This window comes from Bactrocera tryoni, chromosome 1, assembly GCF_016617805.1.
Source record: "Bactrocera tryoni isolate S06 chromosome 1, CSIRO_BtryS06_freeze2, whole genome shotgun sequence".
NCBI classification, from domain to species: Eukaryota; Metazoa; Arthropoda; class Insecta; order Diptera; family Tephritidae; genus Bactrocera; species Bactrocera tryoni.
In genome coordinates, this window is record NC_052499.1 from 88623803 (window position 1) to 88647350 (window position 23548).

The 23548-nt window shown below is 37.9% G+C and overlaps 1 protein-coding gene across 4 annotated transcripts in view; it reads right to left on the reverse strand.

The window, feature by feature from the left end:
* The window catches only part of LOC120782874 (phosphofurin acidic cluster sorting protein 2), a 57797-nt gene that overhangs the window by 10869 nt on the left and 23380 nt on the right, over nt 1–23548 (reverse strand). For all 4 annotated transcript variants that reach the window (XM_040115420.1, XM_040115416.1, XM_040115418.1 and 1 more), the window contains exons 3-5: nt 18476–18955; nt 17507–17754; nt 6503–6759 (exon numbers count right to left, since the gene is read on the reverse strand). In XM_040115420.1, the coding sequence (XP_039971354.1) occupies nt 6503–6759; nt 17507–17754; nt 18476–18955 (985 nt within the window). The remainder of the gene's footprint in view (nt 1–6502; nt 6760–17506; nt 17755–18475; nt 18956–23548) is intronic.

Here is a 23548-nt window from a genome sequence, read left to right on the forward strand (position 1 = left end):
TATCTTCATCTTTTTAAGTTTAAGAATTTGAATAGAATTGTATATTATATTAAAAAAAATGTACTAGCATTACTAATTTGAATACTGTAGTGTCTCCAAAAATCTCTGCCAGCTATTCCGTCTTCGGTAAAAATTTTAATGGATGACAATATTTTTTTTCGGAAAAAATACACAAAATAACAATGAAGAAGGAACTATCAATGGGCAACAACCACCATATTGGCATCTTTGTAGTTGAGAACACTTTACTTTCTAAAATGTTCCCAGGAAGACAACCCTTGTGGACAGACTCAAAATTCGCATTAATTACCAATTTATCAATGCTCAATTTAGCTTCCAGCCAACAAAAGACACCAAACGCCAGAAACTGATACTTTAATCCAAGCGTTATTATAAGTCCGTGCCGAAGCATCGCGGTCAAGCCAGAAAGCCACCACAAAAGAAACCGCAAATGTGCATTTAATTAGATTTCTGCTATTCTAGGTTAAACAAATAAGTTTATGTCGGTGTGTGTGAGAGTGAATGGAATTCAAAGAAAAAGTACAGAGATCCCCCACAGGTATTTGTGTGCTTAACTGACCAGAAATATGGGTTCGTCAACGAAACCCTTTCCAATGAAAGGTTCATGTACTAAGCACACTAAAAAGCCACTTCTAATAATAGGACGACCGCCGTCAGCGCGGCGACGCGAAGTGAAAGAGAATCACAAACTAACCGAAATGTGAGTATTTGAAATATTAAGTATCAAAACTTAATTAACGTGTCAACGTGACACGAAAGGCCCCATGAACATGACGGCGAAAAACAACGCACAAAACCTTTGAGAGGCTGAAACAGTTAATTATATAAATTGCTTGCAACAATTGGCACTTACCACTGCGGAGATGAGACACACACATACAAACATGTGTACACTGCTGATGGAAATGGTAACCTGTAAATTACGACGGTAACCATGCCTTTTAGCGTCGTTTTTGTTTACTTAACTAAGCTTGTGTATTCAATAATACAACTCATGTCTACATTTGCATGTACTTATACATATACATACATACATACATATATGTGGGTACGCTTATGTACATTCCCATAAATTATGTTGGCGTTTTGGCGTCTCACGCACGTTCACAGGCAATTTACTTGCAAAACAGAGTTAGTGTATGTGTGCATGTATTTGTGTGCCACACATAAATAGATAAGGCCCTAGAGACATATGTATTAAAATTAAATTAAATCAGTTTTCACACTTTCTGCAGCCGACGGCAAAGAGGCCCCACAATGAATTTGAGCAGTGGCGCTGCATAAAGCAGGGGGGCACAAATGTTGACATTTACTCACAATGCAGCTCAAATCAAATCAGTTGTAAACTTTACGGCGACCTGCTTCTTTGCTAGGCACTCCAAGCAACTCCTACAATACCGAAAGCAACGTTGCAGATACGAAAGCGAACAAAACAAACTTCGAGATAAATCTTGGATAACAACAAGTGTATCTGGGCAGCTTCCAATTACCGCCAGCAATCCCAACCTTAAACGAAAATCACAATTTTTTTACCATTCAGCTTCTCTCGAACCTTCATTGATAGGATTCCAACAAAAACAAAGTTACTTACCAGTGATCTGCAGTAAATACTTGGCTTATGAATACACTCTCATATTCATGAATCACCCCCAATATTCACTCACACTTGCTCTCACTAAAAATATTATCTTCTCACAATCACATGGCTTGCTTCTGTAATAATGAGTGTGAATATGTCTCACAATCACTTAGCGCTCACACTTGGCTTGGCTTGCTTCTCTGTATACAATTGTCTGAGCTATTCGTTGCATACTATTAGATGAGTTGAAAGGCTCATGAATACATTCACTAATAAGTGGCTCATTGTTTATTCATGAATACATTCACAAATTCCGTGCCTATTCAAAATATATTTTATACCTACATGCGGAGGGTTTTAAAAGGAACGAAACGCGCGATTGTAGTGACGTCAAAACTGAAACTTCTTTGTTTATTATCCTTTTATTGAATTATTTTCTTAAGCTTTATCTTACATTCTAGAAAATGAAGAGCTTAGGTAGATGAGTCCCTGAAGTTTATACCTACGCGGAGGGGTTTTAAAAGGAACGGGTGAGTCTATTGACTTCGTAAAAACTACAAAACTGAAACTTCTTTGTTTCTTATCCTTTTATTCAATTATTTCTTAAGCCTAAATGCAAAGCTTTATCTTACATTTTAGAAAATGAAGAGCTTAGGTAGATGAGTCCCTGAAGTTTATACCTACGCGGAGGGGTTTTAAAAGGAACGGGTGAGTTTATTGACTTCGTAAAAACTACAAAACTGAAACTTCTTTGTTTCTTATCACAAATTCCATCTTCACCAATTACTTCAACATCAAATACGTCTTCACCTGCAAATGACCTGAACTTCTTTTTCCAAATATTTCAAACATGGGCGCGCAGGAACGTATCGAAGATGAGATAGATCGATATTTTACAGAAAGAATACAATTTGATAACGACTTTGACGCAATTCAATGGTGGAAGCAACATAAAGCTAACTTTCCAAGCATATCAAAACTTGCACTTAAAATATTAACTATACCTGCAAGTAGTGCGGCGTCTGAACGTGTATTTTCCTTGGCAGGCAATTTAATAACTGATAAAAGAAATCGACTTGCACCCAAAACCGTAGATAAAATAATATTCCTGAATTCAATATTTAAGACTAACTAATATGGCAATAAGACCTTAGAAACTTAAAAACAAAAATATACAATGATATTGAGAAGTAATTTTGTGCAATACCTCAATCTTAATATATATTTAGAAGCTATACTTATAATATATACTTGTATCTTTGGAGTTGAATCTTATGTATGTACATAAATCTTGAAGTAAATTTTATGCTTATTATTTTTATTTTTACCGAAATTAACTGAAGTTTGTTATTTAGTTTTTGATAATAATTCATGTAATTTTATACCATTAAACTGACGTGATTTTTATTTTTAATTTTAATTTCATTGAGAAAGGAACTGAATTATCATTTTATAAAATAAAATGTAATATTATAAGTGATAACATAATAATGTAAGTATGTATGTATGTATATGTGATTTTTTTTAATAATAGAGAAAATTAACACAAAATATGAAAATCCAGTTTTTTTATTTCATTATATCTAGTCATTATTAGAACCAGTCACAAAATCCTTGTTGTTATACAATAATATAATAGTAACTCTTACTAATTTCGTAATGGATTTCTTAGCCTTTGGTTCATAGCGTTACGGCTCAAAAGGCTGCAAGTGGCTTGCACAATTGAGCTTCTTCGTATATTCACAAGTGTTTTGTATTCATGAATGTCAGAGAATCCTAAGCAAAGATTCATAAGTATTGTGAGCTCATAAGCAAACACTTGTGAATATATGCTTCATACAAGCTAAGCAGCTCACAAGCCAAAACTCTCTCTCTCATAATTGTAAGTGAGCAGTATTCACACTTATACTCATTCCGTGAATAATTTGCTTGCTTCATACTCAATTTTTCGCAAGTGGCTCAAAGTTGTGTTTAACTCATTCACTGCAGATCACTGTTACTTACATAAAGTGTTGAACCTAATTTGCATTTGCAATTCGCTGAACAGTGAAGGCGAGCCACCCGTGCACCAGCAGGCATTGCCGAGTCGGTGCGTCAACAAAGAAAAGCCTATTAAAACAAGTTCCCTAAACGCAAAATAAACTCGCCTAAAGGATAAGAGGCAGCGTGATCTATTTGGCAAACAAACCAGCCAAGAAACACAACCTAAAAAGTTAAGCCTTATCAGGGTCAAAATATTTTTGGGGGATAAATTCGTGCAAACAGGAGGAAACTTTATTAATTTGGTTTTGTGTGGATTAGGCGTGCGGGAACCAAATAAATAACACAAAATGCAAATTCTTATACATTATGTGCGTGTGCTTGTATATAATTTTGAATTTAGGGACAAGCCGATAAACAATGAATTGTGCGTGCGTGAGTTTGCTTAGTACATAGATTAGGGCGGAAATGTTGACATATTTTATTCCTAAATTTTTTTGATTTCTTCGACATAAATTCCAAATTGTTGCCATGTTTTGTTCACTTAGCGCCCGAAATGCATTGGATGAGCAGCTTATGTAGTCCATCTGTTACTCATAACTTTCTTTTAATAACAAAAAATGCCGAGCAGGAAAGTTAATGAGCCTGAGCCCACCTAAGACTTTCAAAAAAAATATATATTTACTTGGATGCCTAAACATTTGTTTTCACAGATTACGATGAAGTGTTTGTTGTGAGACGAGAAGGCATCAAAATGGTGCGAGCGTTTATTCTTGATGCTTCCTACTGCTCGCATACACACACGGAGCCATTCAGGTGAACTCCTCGTGCGTCGTTGCCTTTGTTGTTCTACGTCACAGAAATTAATGGTATCAGTGTTGAAATGTTGAAATGCGTGTTTAGTCTGAACGCGTGTGTTTTTTCCTGTTTGATGTTGGGAAAACACTTCCAGGCGCTGTTTGTCGCCGTGTAATACCATGGAACCATGGTTCATATGCACTCATTTCTGTGTTAAATAATTGACTGTATGGGCCCTAGTCAACTTGATAGCAATAATTTCAAAGTAATTAATTCTATTATGGAATTAAATGGAGATAAAAAATTAAGTTTTGAAGCAGTGAAATTAAAAGTTTTGAAAAAAGTAAAGTGCAAGCGTTATTTTTCCTACATATGTAGAACTTAAAGAAATGCTTTGCGAATCATTTTTACGTACACCAGTTAAACCAGATTTTGGTTGGCACGAGAAAATTTGTAATTGCAATGGTATCATCAGTCACGATGGTACTGACAAATTAAAAATTATTCTAAAACACGTTATTTTTTTAAAATTGCAATTATGCCTCTACAAAAATATTACTAAAGCAAAGCTTACGAAATTAACAAATCGTGACTTTTCGCATTGAGTCAGATAATTCTTTTTTTGTAATTATTATTCACAGTTTCGCTAGAAATACGGTTACGTTAATAACCCTCATGCTCGCTATCTCTTATTTTAGCAATATTTGAATTTTTTCCTCCCGTATGCCCGACACCTACTCTATATTACTCTTACAAGCGCCTTAAAAAAAATATTTATACTATACTGGTTGTATTATAATGAATCGCATTGCAATGAAAATATAAAAATACAATGAATTTCCAGTGGTGACCTGGCAAATGTAACACTGCGATTTTCATTAATTCCCTTAAAATTGGTACCGGGCTGAGCAACATTGTGTACTATATGTTAACCAATCACACTTTTGGTGAACTCTAGGCATCAACAAAAAACGTATCTTGTCAAATAAAAAAATTTCCATACAACAACTTGATTCCGACCGTTCATATGGTACCTATATGATTTGTGTTCCGGTGTGAACAATTTCTCCGGAGGTTGTACCATTTCTTTGGACAACAAACCATATACAATTTACTGAAAATGACTCGTTTCTGGCTGAATGGTTTCGTCAATGAGCAAAATATGCGCTATTGGTCAGGCAGCAATACACACGTACTTCATGAGTCACCATTGTATCCCAAAAAAATTACGATTTGGTGCTGTTTTTGGGCCGGCGGCGTCATTGGGCCGTACTTCTTCCGTGACGATAAAGACCGGCTCTTTACTGTGAATGGGAATCGCTACCGCTGAATGATAGCCGAATATTTTTGGCCTAAATTAGATTATGTGGGTTTGAACAATATGTTGTTCCAACACGACGGCGCCACAAGCCACTCAGCGAATGTCAAATCAACTTATTGAAGACCTTAATGAAATTGCAGCCGTATCGGTCGATTTATGCTTGAAAACCATCAAAAATTGGGTCTGGACTTCTGCAAGCGTGCCCATGGTGACCATACAAAGGAAATCGAGTTCCATACATAATGGCATCGAATGTGCTGTTTTTGTTTTATTAAAAAAAAAACTTTTGTAGCGCCCTTATTGAAAAAACCCCTTAAATGCGAAAGTGGTCCAAAATTGATGGAGACGTGTGAAAAATTTCAGATCGATATATCAAAAACTGACATGGCTAAATTGACTCCGCTGAACATACTGATCATTTAAATATATAATTTACTTCTGGGTGTTACAAACTTCGTGGTAAACTTGATATATCCTACTCAGGGTTCATCGATGTTTCTATTTTTTTTTTGATTAACTAAGCTCTTTATTAACAAAGAAACCAACGCTCCCATTTGTAGTCGTACTTTTCTTTTGCAATGCTTAACATAAGTTTCTAAACTGTTCAAACACTTAATAATTTCTCACACTCTTCTGTCTAAGAAATTTCCTCAAATTGTTTTCCCCAAAAAATTCTTTGTCCCAATCTTCAATAAAATTGCATAAACAACACCCAGCTACATTCCCAAAAACCGCGGCTATTTTGCAAGTGTAGAGGCATGTATGTTTGTGCGGCACTTTATGCATTCCGCTAATGTACTTACCCGGCTGATCTTCGCCCGTGACGAGCTCTTGTCCTTCATCTCGAATTCACTGTCACTATCCACTGGGTTGGTGCCAAGAGCGACGTCTTCCACCTCGGAGCGTTGCAGTTTGCGGTACTTGCGCATGTCGTGCTTGCTCGGATTGTAGTCCCGCTTGGGATCGTAACCGGGGATACCCAGCTCGGCGGCGTCATCGTTAAACTCACCAGAACTGAATTCTCCTTCTTCGTCTTCGTCTGAATATTCAGCAACGCGATCTGCACGATAATTATGGTTATGTACGTGTGGATTACTTATGGTAATTTGTGGATTGGGATTTGGATTGGCATTCTGGCTATGATTGTTATTATTGCTATTCTTAAGGTTATGAGCTAAGTTCATGAACTTTCGCAACGTTCGTCTTTTGTTTGTGGCTTGAACATTGTTTGCGTTGCTGTTTTCATTATAGTTATTGTTGTTTTGGATGCGTAGATTCGGCATTGTATGACAATAAAACGCAACAGATAGTAAGGAACTATAACGGTTGAGACACGCCCAGATTGCGTTCTTTCTAGATAATTTGCGGAGCTGATAAGACTGTTTGCATCACTTGATTTTCAAATTCGAGATCTTAGCGATTTTTAAATAGCTACACACACGGCACCCTTGGTTAAGTTGTTGTTTTTGGTTTGGTTTAGATTACTCGTAAGTGGGTACTCGTGCACTCTTGAATGCCTACAAGGCGATAAGGCACAACAAAATCTAACGATATCACAATTAAATGCGCATATAAATTATTGTTTGATCACTCAGGTAAAAATTGTTTTCTGTTAGTATTTTAACCCATTTCACTTTTTGGCCCGCAACACACCGCAACGCGCTACAAAAACTGCGCGACTGTTGTCAAGGTTTTCGTCAAAATACGCGCGTACGCGAACGCGTTCACTGGCTTGCTTTAGCGTTTACTGGTACACGAGCCGCTTGTGCCGCGCCAACGAGGTATCTCTTGTGTAGTCGAATTCCTACTGTTCGCTAGCACTGGGCCGCGCAAGCAATCAACAATCAGTCATTCATTCGGCCGGGCTAACTCTCGCACTCAAGCATTTCTAGCCAATGCGACTTAGAGCGTGCAAAAGTTCAGCGAGTGAGTAATCGCCCATACGAGGCGTGCAATACGAGTGCTCAAAAACAAAAAAATGGCTATAAGTCGTATTTTTATCGCCTTTGAATGCATCAGACATTTACAAATATGTGGATAAATGAGCGGGTGTATGTGCCCTCACACCCCCAATAGGAAATGTGCTGCTTAAAAACATTACTAGCACTATGAGGGAAAAATTGCGTTTATCACACTACGGAGCTGTAAACTTAACAGATATCAGCGTTTGGCTTGTAAAATAGATTACGAGGAAAACATTGAAAATGCTCAAATAAATTCAAAATCTATCTAACTTTGTACACTGAGTGTGATTTTCAAACGGTATATATTGTATATTTGGTTCACTCAGGGTTGATGTAGTGCCCAAGAGGAATCATAATTGTTATTTAGCTACTATGAGAAAAGTTAGATATTCACATAATCAAATCTGATTTAACACATATCGTGAACCCTCTTAAAATATGTCGAGTTTTCCCTTGATTCTATAACTAAGACATTTTATGTTTTGTTCAAAATGTTTTAATGGAAAATGGAAATACATTAAAGCGTGATCTTTCAAATGTATCAGCACTGAGTATCTTGGTTTGTTGACGATAGCGGAACCAATCAAATTTGTTGCCATGATACCGAAAACCAATACAAATTCTTCCGAACATCAGGCCATAATATCAGCTTCAAGGCATCTTTTGGAACTTTTTGTGACTTTGAATTCTGCTTCCGACAACTATCAGTGCCGAAACAACATTGACAATATTTATTATACTCGTACCAATGCTTTCCGATACGGTATTTGAAAAGTTACACGCACGAGTACACCCTTCATGATAGAACCAGAAGAAACAAGAGAATATTACTTAGAACTTACACCCCTCTGGACACGTCGACGGCAATAATTAATGCGCCATGAAATCCCCTGCACCGCGGTTTCTTATCTGTCAAAAATTTGGGTGGCATAGGTTGTTGGGCAGGCGCTATTAAGCGCCCAATACACCGTCAGGTATGTGCGTGAAGTCACTGAGCACTTGTTGACAGCTCTTTAGGTGCGGCAAGGGCGGAGGCCGGCACACGATTCTATTTCTACGAACTCACAGCAGAACGAGAATGTGGAGTCTTTCTCGTCACTCACGTACTTTTGCTGCTCAGCAACACAACTTGTGGTGTTACACGGTGTTCAACATGCTCAATTGCTGTCGTGAGCAGAATGCCGCAATTGTATTAATATTTTTGTTTACTACACATTGATATCAAAAATAGAACAAACCGCACGCGCAACAAATTACATATTTTTGTTTTTGTAGCAGCGTAGACTGTCGGTGTTACACGAAACTTGTCTGCATTTACAATTTTTTTTACGTCCCTTGAAAGGGTCAATTTTTCCATTAATAAAACTCATCGAGCCAAAATGATACAATTTGACGCACTATTCGATCGTCTTCAAGTTAATGGAGTGTCTACAAAAAGAGGCAAAATCAGCACGATTATATAGAAAGCGAACGAGGAATGGGAATTTAATTAATTGAGTAATGTGAAAGATATGGTTGACCAAAGAAATAAACTCATAATTGCAGAAATTGGCTACGTTCCCGGTATATTCTTACGCAGTCTGTTGCACAACTCTGCACCTCCAGCGCCTCACGTTTACCAGCCTTAGCAGCTGCGGAGTCATACACAGCATGTTGCTCCATTTCATTCCGTTATCTTTGCTTGAACTCAAATTGACTCATTGATTTGATTACATTTTACAAGGCATTTTCTTGTTTTTGTTTTTTGTTTACTATTCGGCTTTATTTTTACTTTCTCTTCTTCTACCGTGGCCGAGATGAGGCCCATTTAGCCGGCCGGTCACGACGTCGTCGAGCTAGTGATTGCCTTTGGCATGTGGCAAAGCTTAGCAATATTTAACCAATAAATGCACACGTGTATCTGTCTGGAAATATGACAGCTTGGAGAAAGGCTGTGCACACTCTATTTGCTGATATGATATTGTCAAAGCCCACAGATGTTGACAATGAGTTATAAATAAGGTGAATAACAGGTAAAGCGGGCATCTGCGCAAATACCTTTGTACGTGATGAGGTGCTTTAAAAAGACATTGTTGGGAGCACATGTCCGTGATTTTGCCATTTAAACCCGTAAATACATATTTCGATTGAACTTTACCGGTTCTTTAAAGAATAGCTAAAAGTAGAATAAGTAGGATATCTCTTTATTTAACCTGGTAGGTATTTTCTGTACTGATGCCATCTGGCGCTTATCTGTGAAATGAATATCAATTGACTCATCCAACTGTTATTGATTCTAAGCGAGAGAAGACTCGCATTTGTAGTAAATGCTGCCTACATACATACATACATATGTTTAATACGCACTGAAGCTACAGTTTTCAATATCAAATTTATGTTTTTCTCACGCAAGTTATTAGTGTCTTTATTTTATGGATAGGAATAGGACAAGCGAAAGGACACACAACCCACTCATACAACCCACTCATACAACTCTACTCACTCATATTTAAATTTCCTTCGTTTACGAAAATAGCTTCAAGTAGTCTAAAAGAATAAAATAGTCACAAAATAACAGCTAGCAACCACAGCGTTGGAAGGATAGAGATACGCGTGTGGCACGAAGAAATAAAGAATGGAACATAATGAAATATTCAAAAGAATTAACAGGTGGGAACTAACTTCGGTAGGTCTTTTTATAGCTCTGAAAAGGTATACTTACTTATAAAACATAATATCTACAGAGATACGTAAACAATTAGGTGGACTCTTCAAGCAGGTTAGAGACTGAAATAGATGAATTTACGTCAAACAGAAGAAAGGCTCGCTGTTGATGTACTCTATAATGACTCATGTGGGAGATCCTATCGGTCCAAACTTATAACAAGCAATTTCAGCGTCTGATCGAAAACTTTTCAACCCACGTTAGAGGGTATGGAAAAATAAATGCTGCTATTATCGCCGCAAATACCACAACTTACCATATGTCTAACTCAAATGTTTGCAGTATTCGCGAGCCATAAAAATTTATAAGATTACATGAGTCATAAAATTTTCTCAGAAGATGCGTTATTATTTACTCACTGTTCTCATAGCCGCAAGATTGCCAAAATGTATGGGAAGTGTTGGAGTGCTAGAGCGAAAAGAGAAATGCGCAGCGTCCAAACAACTTTTTTATTTTACTTTTTGCTATCTTCCATTTCTACGCCTGATTCATTTTCAAAGATTGCATAAATCTAGTACTATAATGCCAAAATGGGTTATTCACAAACATGTTTGAGCTACCCTCATTAGCTTCTTGAGGGTAGGGACACAACGTTAACAATAAGTTTTAGGAAGAAAAGTTGCATAATTGCCTTTTTGTAAAATAATTTTTTCATGCATTTCGTCAACTCACTTCGTGATACGAGTATTTGTCGACTTCTTTCAAATGGTCGTTTTTAGGCAGTTGGCTGACTCACCAAAGTAAAAGCGACACAAACACGTCAAACAACAGCACTCATAATAAATTATAATTAATTAGCACTGTCATTTGACACCTTCACATCCTTGGCTGTCACACAATTTAAGCCGCGGGGTTGTAAAATTCGCAGAAGCCGGCGCGAAGTGTTGCCAACAAATTGAGAGAATTCACGTTGAGAATAAAGCGAACATATCAACGTACATCAGGCGGCAAGAATAGCATATAATTGCCCGTTCTTTATTTCCAGGTGAGGCGGGCCAAGTCGTACTAGTCCCACCAAGCGTGGTAGAAAAGTAAAAAACATTGAATGTGTTGCGGAAAATATGGGCAAAGCGACGAAAAGGACCATTTTACCAGCGACAATATAAGAAACCCCAACAAAACTAATACAATCCAAGGCATGAAGACACACAAACCCAAGAGTTTGCCGCACAAAAAACGCGACAAAAAGAATCAAATAAAACCAAAAGGCAAAAATGGAAGATAACAATGAAAGCATTAAAAAATCAAGCACAACTGCAGGAAGCCAACCGTTAACCACCATTCCCAGCACTATCATAAAACTGAGCACCTGGCGGTGGGGCAGGCTGCTCATCTCACCAATGCCATTCATAACCACAACTCAACGACACCGCAGCTTGACACAATTTACGCATTTTGTCATTAAACACTTGAAGGCGAGCGCAACTAAGCGTCATGAAACCCAGCACCCAGCGTTTGAGCCCCTAGCCCCCATTGAGAACAATGGACCCATTTCACTGCCACAAACAACATGTGGGTGGACGTTCATTCATGCAAATGCCAACCCGAGCAGCGAAGGACGAAGACACGAGCACACTCACATCAGAGTACTTTCGGTGGTTGACTAGAGAGCAGTCGATGAGAGATCTGAGGAAAGAGTGCGGCATCTTATGCTTGTGAGTGTAAGTTCAGTAGGTAAATCTCGAACAAGGACAAATGCCTTTGTACGTACCACCTAAATAAGCTACAACAAAAACTATGTATGACAAAATGAGGAAAAAATTAGTATATTTAGAGAGTAGATGGACTCATTAAGCATGCTTGACGATCTTGATGCTGGTTCCAATTTTAAACTAACGGAATATTTGTCGTTCGAATATACGGTTGTATCCCATTTTCACGTCTATTGCTTTTGCGGGACATTTTTTTAATGCGGTTATGGGAGCTCCGTCTATGCCATTATGTCTGAACTTGGTATCCCATTAGCTTTGCGGGGATACGGCTGTTGAAGCTGACGTTGAGGAACATCAAAAACTTTGTCACGATGGGCAAGGACCTCTCCGAGCCGTTCATTACTAAGAGGAAGAGGAAGACCTCTACTCCGTAAGAGAAATCGGGTGGAAAAGAACCTGACTGTGTTAACTCGGCTATAACCGCGAAATCGGAGTCTTCGCCAGAAGAATAATTGATGTTCAAATAAGTAGAAATATAAGAAAACAGAACGCGGTCGCCTCGACAAGAATACGATAAATTACTGCCAACTAGGATTCGAACAAAAAAACTTAAATTTAAAGAGGTAATGACTTCGCAAAAGTAATCCAATATTTGAGTAAGTTATTGAATTAAATTAAGCGAGTTGAGGAGCGCATTAATAATTCGTTTCGCACAGTGCAGCTCGTCAGCGGCTTTGCAATGGCTCTGCTACGATTATTATGCATACTGTGTGTAGTCGTGCGGTAAACATACTCGTGTTAGGTAAGTAAAGTTTAACACATTGTTTGCCGCATTGACCCTCAGGCTGCACCGCGACGAGTGCGCTCTGGCAGCCAGCCAAAATTACACGCGTACATAACACTCACAGCTCTTTTCTATTAATATTTTCAGTCAAGACTTGATGGCTGGCCGAACCGAGGAGAAGAGTAGCAGCGAAATAAACACCCTAACACCCCTCTATATACATATACATACGCATGGAATTACGTGATTACGTATATCACGTTCCAATGCGAAAAAACATAACATTTGAAACCTACATAGACATGACCGAAGGAAAATCAATGAACCTGATTATACTATAGGAAATTTGCGAAAAACTAGGCAACGAATAAGTAGTGTGTGTGGAAAAATGTTTAGTCGCATGTGTTCTCTAGATATGGGCGTCACCCACTATTTTAAAACTTCTTTGAACGATCCCTTGGATTCTGACATTTTCTACCGAAAGAAGCTGTGTAAACGCGTTGTACATTTGTCAAGAGGTGGACTGACCAAGATGAAGAAACTGGAAACGTAGAAGACCTTCAGGTACATAAGGCTTGTTAGTTAGCGAGTTTTCACCTCATTTTAAACATTCTAAGCACAAAGATGCACCGTTACATGTAAAACAGACAGGCAGACATACTACTATCTGGAAAGGATTCTCGAATCCGAAGGCGAATTTGTTTGGTCGTTTAGTTTTAGGTGATACAAACAACCGTTAGGTGAACAAAACTATTAAGTCAGCTGAAATGCTTTGCGGCAAAAGCAGCTATGATTGGACTCAATAGAAACAAGAAAGCTATATTGATACTTTAGATTGGACAACACTGTCAGCAGACTCCAATCCAATAGAAAATGTTTGGGTTTACGGAAAGCCAAGATGTCAAGAACACAACGTCAAAAAAATACTTATTTTTGCTACTCCAACATACCTGGTGGCTCCCTTCAGTGGAATATTCGAAAAATTTTCTTCCAAATTGCCAACAACTGTTATCAGGATATGAAGGACAACGCAGAAGATTGGAGCAAGTTCTGAATAAACCTCAGCTATAAAAAAAATGTTTTTTCTATAATTGCAAAATTTTTCCCAATTACCACCACCTGCACTGTGGAAAGCGAAAACGTAATTTTTTGAGCGCACAATGGAATGACTTAGCAACAAGAAATTGTAATTGGAAACCACCACAATGAACCGCACTCAGCAACAGCAACAGCAGAAACCAAACCAGCCACAACACGAAATACGCACACAAATTGTAGCTGCATGTGGCATGCAACAGGCGAATGACAACAAAGTGGGAAAAACCACACTGACAATATGCCAACGCAACCTGAAAAACTATTCATGCAAAAGTTGCAGATGGAATCCAAGAAGTTTAGGCAACAATTTGGAAAACGGTAGGAAGTCAAGGGAGAATCTGGGGTGGCATTGCAGCCAAATAAAGGAGAGCCGCATTCGAAAACTTTTGCGAACAACTTGAGGCAACGGGAACTGTGCGCATTGCAATAACAACACAATTGTTGCACTTTACTCCTTGATTGTGTGTTGCTTCCTCACCAGCGTGTTGTTGCAATTTAACCATTTCGGGCGACTAAAGATCACAAACAGCTATTCAATAAAAGTTGGGAAAATTGCTATTAAATTATGCAAATAGTTTGCCGAAAATAGACTGCCTTCAATCAATGACGATTTCAATAAATGAATGAAGCATGCTTACTATCGGTGTTGTAGCGGTGGAAGCACGACAGCTGCCTGATTTCACACATCGTTTCGAATTTTCTTCTGATTTTCCGGTTCTTTTGAAATTCCTTAGCACTCGCAACACAACGGAATTTCCAATTCACACATCACTTTTCGCTGTCGGTTCGTGCAACATGCGGCATGGCGTGTTAGGTCAACTGAAATATGTGTATGCTCGCCCAGCGCACGGAAATAGAATGCTGCATGTGTAATTTTCTTTCACAATTTCAATTATCCAACGCTCTTCTACGAGGGTGTGTGTGCATGTGTGCAAGTAAATATAAAAACAAGTAGCAAGTTGAGTAACTCTTAAATGGGCCATAATGATTATTTAATAATGTTGTGTGAAATATTCTGTAATAGCAATGTGTGTACATTTACTGCAGCGAAGCACATACGCCCTCTAGATCATATAATATAATGGGCATTCCGGTAATTGCTATTTGGGGCATTCGAGTGACGTCGGTCATTTAATAATAAATGAAAGACATGCGTAAATGATAAAAATGTAACCGTTGAGGCTGTGGAGCATTCTTTATAAATATCTCAGTCTATGTGCATACAACAATTCCGAAAAAAAGTAAGTCATCTTTAATGATAGTACACCCGAAATATTCAAACACATACTTTTGAATATATAAGGATTGGAATGCAGTGGCATCACTTACCGATATTTCTCAATAATCTATCAAATACTACGAAATCCCTCCACACATTAGTCAATCGCTGAAACCCCTCAAAAGACCTTTTGTTAGTTAGTTTCATATAACAACTTCAAAAGTGCCATATATACTTTGCAACTAATCTCAAGGACTCAACCCAGATTTGTTGCAATTTTTGTCAGGGTTCGCTATAACTCAGCAGCCTAAGCATGCATGCATAAATTTTAAACTAACCATTGCTAAAAACCCAGAACAAAATTCTTTCCTCTATAAAAATGAACCTAAATTCTAGTCCGTTTAGCAAAGTTGGTACAAAATATCGGCTTGAACTGAAAAATGAGTGAACCTCCTCTATGAAAAAATACAAAATGGTACTGGCAATCATGTTGACCAGCTTTGATTTTAATTGTATTTATTCACTTCTGGCCTTGTCGGTAGCACCGAAGCTAATATACCCTTCACAGGTGTATTTCTTTCAGTAACTATGTGTCCAGTTTGTATGGCAGCTATATGCTATAGTTAACCGATCTGAACCATTTCTTCGGAGATTACATTGTTACCTTAGGAAATAATCTATACGAGGTCTGCTATATATATTCTGGCCTAGGGCAACACTAAGTGTTGCCAGGTGCAATCTGAGATTTTCATTGGAAAGTTTGACATTTTTTAGCATAACATCACTCAGAACGTTTTGTCATTTAATCGTGAATTGTTTTATTTACAGGGCATTAAAAAATTCATCTCGGCCAAAAAATGGAATTAACTCGTGAACATTTTCGTGCGATCATTTTTCACAACTTTCGACGTGGATTATCACGACAAGAGTGCATCGACGAACTAAAATCTTTGTATGGCTATGAAGCACCATCCTATAGCACTGTGAAAAACTGGTGCAACGAATTCAATCGTGGCCGACGCTCGCTCAAAGACGATTTCCGTGAAGGTCGTCCAAAACAGCCGTTGTGCCAGAAAACATCGATGCCGTACGTGAACTGATGATGCAAGACCGTCATGTAACATACCTTCAAATAGAGGCATGCCTATGCATTTCTCCCACCAGCATACATTCGATATTGCATGAACACCTGGCCGTAAAAAAGGTTTGTTCTCGTTGGATCCCGCACAATTTGACAATCGCTCAAAAAACGGCTCGTGTGGATTGGTGTAAAGAAATGCTGAAAAAATACGATCGCGGTGCTTCAAAAGACGTTTATAAGATCGTCACAGGTGACGAATCATGGATCAATGCGTATGAGCCCATACAAGAACTTGATTCCGATCGTTCAGTTTGTATGGCAGCTATATGTTATAGTGGTCCGATATCGGCAATTCCGACAAATGAACAGCTTATTGAAGAGAAAATTACGTTTACAAAATTTCAACACGATATCTTAAATCCTGAGGGACTAGTTCGTATATATACAGACAGACGGACAGACGGACATGGCTAAATCGACTCAGCTCAACATACTGATCATTTATATATATACTTTATAGGATCACCGACGCTTCCTTCTGGGTGTTACAAACTTCTTGACAAACTTAATATACTCTGTTCAGGGTATAAAAATGTCTTGTAATTCTTCAAATTCCGAGTTTCGAAACTATCATACGGGCCACCCTGCCTGTCATACCCACACCCGAGATTTGGTTGAATTTTGTCGATGCAACCTCAAACTGGAACAAAAATCTCGGATACCGCTTTCGGGTAATTAACCTGAGATTTAACTGGTAATGGGCTTGTTCGAGCTTTTCTCTCCTGTACTTTAATTAGGTCACGCTATTTTCGAAGAGTATCAAAGTCTTAAAACAAAATATATGTTCATGTTAATACAAGATTAATATTACATAAGATGTAAAAAAGTTAAATAGAATTGAATTGTTGTAATTTCATCTTTTAGAAAATAGACAGAGAAAATTTAGTTGATTGTGTAGTCTTAAACCTTACTCTAATTAAGCATTCAGTTAGTAACTAGGAATAAAAATATTATTACGCAAAATTAAGTTAAATTTTATGACTCAAGAAGTGACATTTCATATTGGCATTTTTTTTTGTTTGCCGGTCTGTATTAAAGTCGATTTCACTTCAAATTCGCGGAACACGCATGTTTCACAGCAAGCACATACATTTTTCTTACAAAATATTGAAACCACATTGGGCAAACTAATTGTCGAAGAGTGTAGGAATGTTCAGCTGACCACATACAAAAGACGGTTGCATAAGCAGGGCATCTTAAAACTGTTATATTTTGATCATTTTAGTTGTTTGGAGGGCCACTCACCTGCTAGTAGGACACTATTGTTATTCTTATTGTCTTGATCAACTGGAATGGAGGAGACGCGTTCGGCGCGCAGACACGCCACCGTGGTGCCCGGTCGGCCGTTCTTGCCACTTGCCGTCAGTTCGACCGTCATGTCCATGGACTTTTGCAGCACCGCATCCATGCGTATAATCCCCTCGGCCAGGGTTTTGTAGCCCAAGATGGTGCGTGATTTGTATTTCTTGCGTCGTTGCAACAATATAACCAGTCTATGTGCATTTGAGCGTGAGAAGGGAGAAAAGGGTAAATTGTAGCCAATGCGATTGCTGTTGTTGTTGTTTTTAATAATTTCAATGACACATGAATTATAAACATTTTACACACGCATGCAAAGCACCAATGAGAATGTCATTTTCATATTCATTAATTTCAATTAACGGAATGAGCAATGTGGCGTTAGTAATTGTTTGGTTTGCGGTGTTTTATGGTACATTAATAAGTCAGCAATACATTCGTGTTAATTGGCAAATATTATATAAAAATTTAATTTCATCACAGCGAATTTCGGCATTAATATTGTTATTGATTGTTATTGTTGTTGGTAGTAGAGTAGTGTAGTGGATTAGTGTAGGAGTTTTGTTGCATGGTAACATTCAAGGGCAGTTTCAGTTTGCCAGAGTTGAAGTAATTGTATTGCAAGCATTGAAAAGAAATGACGAAAGTAAGAGTGTTAACTTGTGGATCACATCGCAAACAAATAGCAGGCAATGCAAGATTAATTAACGAATTTTCAAAATGTTTATCATAATAACATAATATAAATAAACATAACAATAATTTTATTACAAATGAACGAAATACTGCAAAATTGATTCACTATACACCAACTGGCTTTATACCATAGCTGCTTGCAGTAAATCTTAACAAATCTACCAACTCAAAGACATACACTTACACTTAAGAGGTTGCATAACAATTCCGGGTACCCACCTATTGCCGTCGCGCTTAATAAAATGCGGATACTGCAGGCTGAAGTGTAGATCTAGTTCAGTCTCTGCCAGTGGCATCGTCGTAGCGCCGCCTCCGACAGCGGCGAAACCGCCCATCGTCATGGACGCACCGCTGCCACTTCCGCCAATGCCAATGCCCGTGTTTCCAATATTTCCGGGTGTGCCAATTATGGCCGAACCCATTTGTGCGCTGCCACTGCTGCCGCCGATGAGCGCAGCTCCGGAGTTGCTCTGTTGTATAATGTTGCCAGCAGCGCCGCCGCCGCTGTTGGGGGCAGTCGAGCCGGTTACTGCCCCACCGGAAGCGCCACTTTGCGTAAAACCACTGCTGTTTATGGGTATCTCGTGGGAGCGCAGCGTGCGCTTGGAGCTCTGCATCTTGACAGCCAACGTTAGTGACGTCATATCGCCGGGCAATGGTGTCAGTATGGATAGGCGCGTTATTGTCAACGAGCACAGTCTGTAATGTCAAGAAAATAAGGAAAATGTGAACAAAGAAATGTAGTTACAAAGGCATTATTGCTTTAATTTCACATTATTTGCTGCTGATAAGCCACTAGATATAGTATGTGGTTCATAAATATACGACTATGTGTGAAATCTGTGGGGATTTAAGAATCACACAGCTGTCGTGTATCCACTGGGGTGAAGGTTTTACAACAAAGTGCATCTAGGGTAGCACTAGCAACGATAACTAAGAGCAAAGGAGATATAATCCGCTCTTTCTCTCCCGTTCTCAATTTTCATACGCACATACCGATGTATCTACACTCAGCCTTTCAGCTGCTGATTACAACAAATAATGTAATGATTATATCAATAGGAGCAGCAGGGAATGCTGAAAATTTATTGGAGGATGGAGCGTGGATCGTGGATCGAGGATACAAATACATATGTACGCATATGAAATAAAACCCCGAAGTACCCCTGTGCACCCGCAAGACACAACCAGTCACATTTTATACTAGAACTAATACTCGTAGGCTTTACTGTTGTTCCCAACTGTGTCTCTGAGAAGAATTTTCTGACAAGCCAAATAATGGTAAGACCTCGTACGCACAGTAAGGGCCACACAATTATGCGGGTAATGCATGTGTTGTACTCTATTTGCTGCACAAATCGCGGTAAAGTGGTTGTGTAGCAGCCAACAACAACTGCGAGGCCACAACAGAATTGAATTGGTATTGTGTTCCATTTACAAATACTTCATTTCATTATCTTCAATAACGGTTCAATTGGAACTGAAATAAGTAAAGGCGTGTATTTTTATTCACTTACAAGGGTAAGAGACACTGCCGAAGTCAAGAAAGAAAATCTGAACACATCTGGTTGACAAGTGAATGCACTGCATTGAGGCACAGTCCAATCATAGCAGAATTATAAGGATTCATTTAATCTGAAGAGGAGATAACCACACCAGCTAAAAAACCCCTGAGGGGCTGACAAAAGCATCTGTTGAGATACTCATTGAAATAAGGCTTCCCTCTATACTTCCGCAAGCAAATCCTCTTTCAATAGGATCAATATTTATAGTACATATGTATGTGTATATGTGTGCAAACAAGCATAGGCAAATAAAATGTTTGATTCTGTGATTTTTTTGTCAAGTGCCGGAAAAGGGCAAATTCTATGTTGGGGAAATTCTTAAAGAAACTCAACATTGTGATTTTGATTTAATAAAGTTACATACATATAAACACCAATTAAGTGAGACTGCAAATCATGCAACTTTATAATTAAAAAAATTCACTTTCTTCTTATTAAATACTATATGCAAGCGCCACATACCTATGACATATCTAATCGGTTACATATAAATACATATGTATGTATATACAAAACCTATTCTTCAAAAACGTACGCAATAGATGTTTTCGATACGCCAAAGCATGAAAAGGGGCGAAACGAACAACTCACATAAACCAAAGATAATGGCGTAAGAAAAGAGACTGAATAGAAAGAGTTCAAACAGTTGAATGAGCTGCGAACTCGTATCCAGAAATGTATTACACTGTGTAAATGGAACAACAGCCATGCCCACCGAAACTTATCGACAGGCTGTTTGTGGCTGAAATAAACATCCCGGCTTTGTTAAGCGGCACAAAACAATGAGTTCCTATGATATAAGACAAACATAAGTCGAAACCGAAATCACATAAGTTAAAGTACGTATAATTTTGAGTTTCTCTTGAAAAATAAAACTTGGGTTGTTATATTCTGAAAATATTATGGGGAGACCAACTACAAATAAGATGGGTTTGCAAAATAATTTATTTGTCCAGCGACCATCGTCTTCCAAAAAAGGGAGTACGATATAACACTCAAGTTCGCACATTTTAAAGCGTTTTGCACAACCACATCTATTGAGGGCCGCTCTGTTTAAGCGTCATCCGTTGGCCCGGCGGTCCCTTTTTAATTAATTGCCCGAACAACAAATTACACCAGGGAACAGAACCCTTGCTCAAAATCGTGCAGACAAACGTTGTTGACCGACAAATAATAATCTATGTACATATGTGCCCTACAGAATGATGATAAGGGAGAAATTTTTTTAATATTTCCCAACTTCTTCGCGACTCTTCACTCAACCACTTTACATACAAATATCATATGCATTTTCCTCTCATTTCACAATCGTCTCCGATCGTTAGAACATTTTGAGTCTTAATTGGGGCAAATGCAATTACTCGCTGAATTCACACTTTGCTGTGGAATTTGAAATTAGTGAGATTGGCGCAATTAGCGCGTGGTTGTGAAGCGAAAAAAGTGTGAATGCGAATTTGTGTAATTAGTAATTAAGATACACATACATATGTATGTATGTACATGTGATGATTGTAACAATACGGCATAAACTACTTTGGTAGCAAAATGTATTTATAGTATCACAAGCGGCAGTGATGACTTTAAAGATAGCATTTGTGAAGAATATGATTCAGCAGCGACAATGACTTGTAGGCCTCGATGCCAAGCGCGAAGTGCTAATTATTTATAGTACATATCTATTTGCTTGTACAATACTGCATTTACTTCAAGCGCTATCAAGGAGCTTATGCAGAGAATCACAGAATGGCCATTTGTAGTTAGAAATATAAGATCCCAATATTATATTGTATACAATATTGTCGATTGGTCAGAAATCAGGCGCATTTCCCCGGGTTTCCTTCAAAACTAATAAGATTGCGATAACATCCTAATTACTTAGCTAAAAACGTTAAATCCAGTGCAGGGATGATACAAATCACCAGCTTGCATACTTTAAAGATAAGGAAAGCAGGAGACAACCATGCCCAATGCTATAGAAGACCATTTTGAAGGGTTAAAAGATAGATGGGAAGTCGGAAATCACTATATAGGGTATATTGCGGGTGTGGGCTGATTGCACAAACTTTAGGCATTATTACTAAGGTATGGTACATACATACTACTTGACTAAGGTTTGCTAGAATAACAACATATTATATTTTCAGTTAATTTTGCTAAGATATATTGACTGATATATGTTCATATCGGGTATAATGCCAACCGGAAGTTTGAAAATCATACAATATATTTGAAAAATGCTATCGAAAGCTCACATACACTTGTATATACAGTTATCTGCATAATCGTTTTACTTGCGATTATAGCTGTTGTAATGTTTATCGTGCAAAGTCTTTTATCAAGCTTGACTATCGGAATGCCAGGAGTTATTTTCCAGACCATTAATACTGGGATAAATAAGACATATACAAATATGATATGTATATGTATGTATAAAGCGTGTGATAGGAAAAGCCACTAGGGGCGTTAGAGGCAAAACGACCAAACGACTTCTGGAATTTACTAAACATATGTATATTTGGTAAATGTTCAGCAGAGCGGCTTTTCCGAAAACGTGCACCAATTTTCACGGGAAATGTCTTAAAAAATTCATTTTTAATTCCGATTCACGAATATGTATGGCGCGTTATATATTTTTATGTTTTTTTGTAATAAAAACAAAAAGAAATATTATTATTTTGGTACAAGCGTACCTGTAAGCATTTGTCTCAACTTGAGAAACGAAATTGCAAAACTCAATTATCATATTTATACGGGAATCTGGCGTTTTTTAAAGTGTTATTTGTAGACGTGTCGATCCAAAACTGAAAACTGAATTATATCTTTATGGTCGTGTAAGCGTAAATATGTCCCCGTATATGTGTGATACAACAGACCACACTGAACACACGTAAGCGAGTCGAGTGAAAACAGTTTCGAAATGCGACGTGTAATTAGATTCGCTTTCAGGTAATTTTATTTTGTATTTTGTTTCGTTGAAATTATAAAGACATTAAACAAACAACATTTGTTAGAGGCACGTGCCAATAGATAAGCAACAGCTATTCTCGGATAAATCCACAAAATATTATTTGTAAATTGAAGTTGGCAGCAGCACTTGAGGCACAAAACCACAAGCAAATGGAAACTCCTGTATACAAAGGTAATTGTAAAATTGGTTTACTACCCAAGTACATACATACATACATACATACAACTGAATAAACTAATGTTGGAGCATACAGGCATATTCTCATAACATTACTTCCTTGGTTTCAGAGTAAGAGTTTTTATAACCCTTCATTTAAACAGAACTACAATAGCTTACGACTTCTTCATATTTCTATTTTCAAAATTATATACTTTTTGCTTCCATGAACCAATCAGTCCAATGATTCGACAAATTTCGACAAATGGCTTTGAGTCGGGCAAAGCTGAGAGCTTCGATGACAAGGCGGTAATTTTAACTACAACCTTACACAATTTACGATGAATTTTGCAAGGCCTTCGGCTGAGTGCCACATGTGCCCCCAAAACCAAAGGCACGCATATTTCGTTTCCAACGAAGACTTGAAAAAACTTCCGGATCAGTAAAAATAAAACTTTTTGGATATTTCCCCCATGCTCTACATTCATGCATACGCATGTGTGCATGTTTGTGTGTACCCTGTAATAATTTCCTTTAATTTCTTTGTGTACACTTGATGATACATACATCAGCGTGGCTGTGAATTTATGGAGTTCGTTGAAC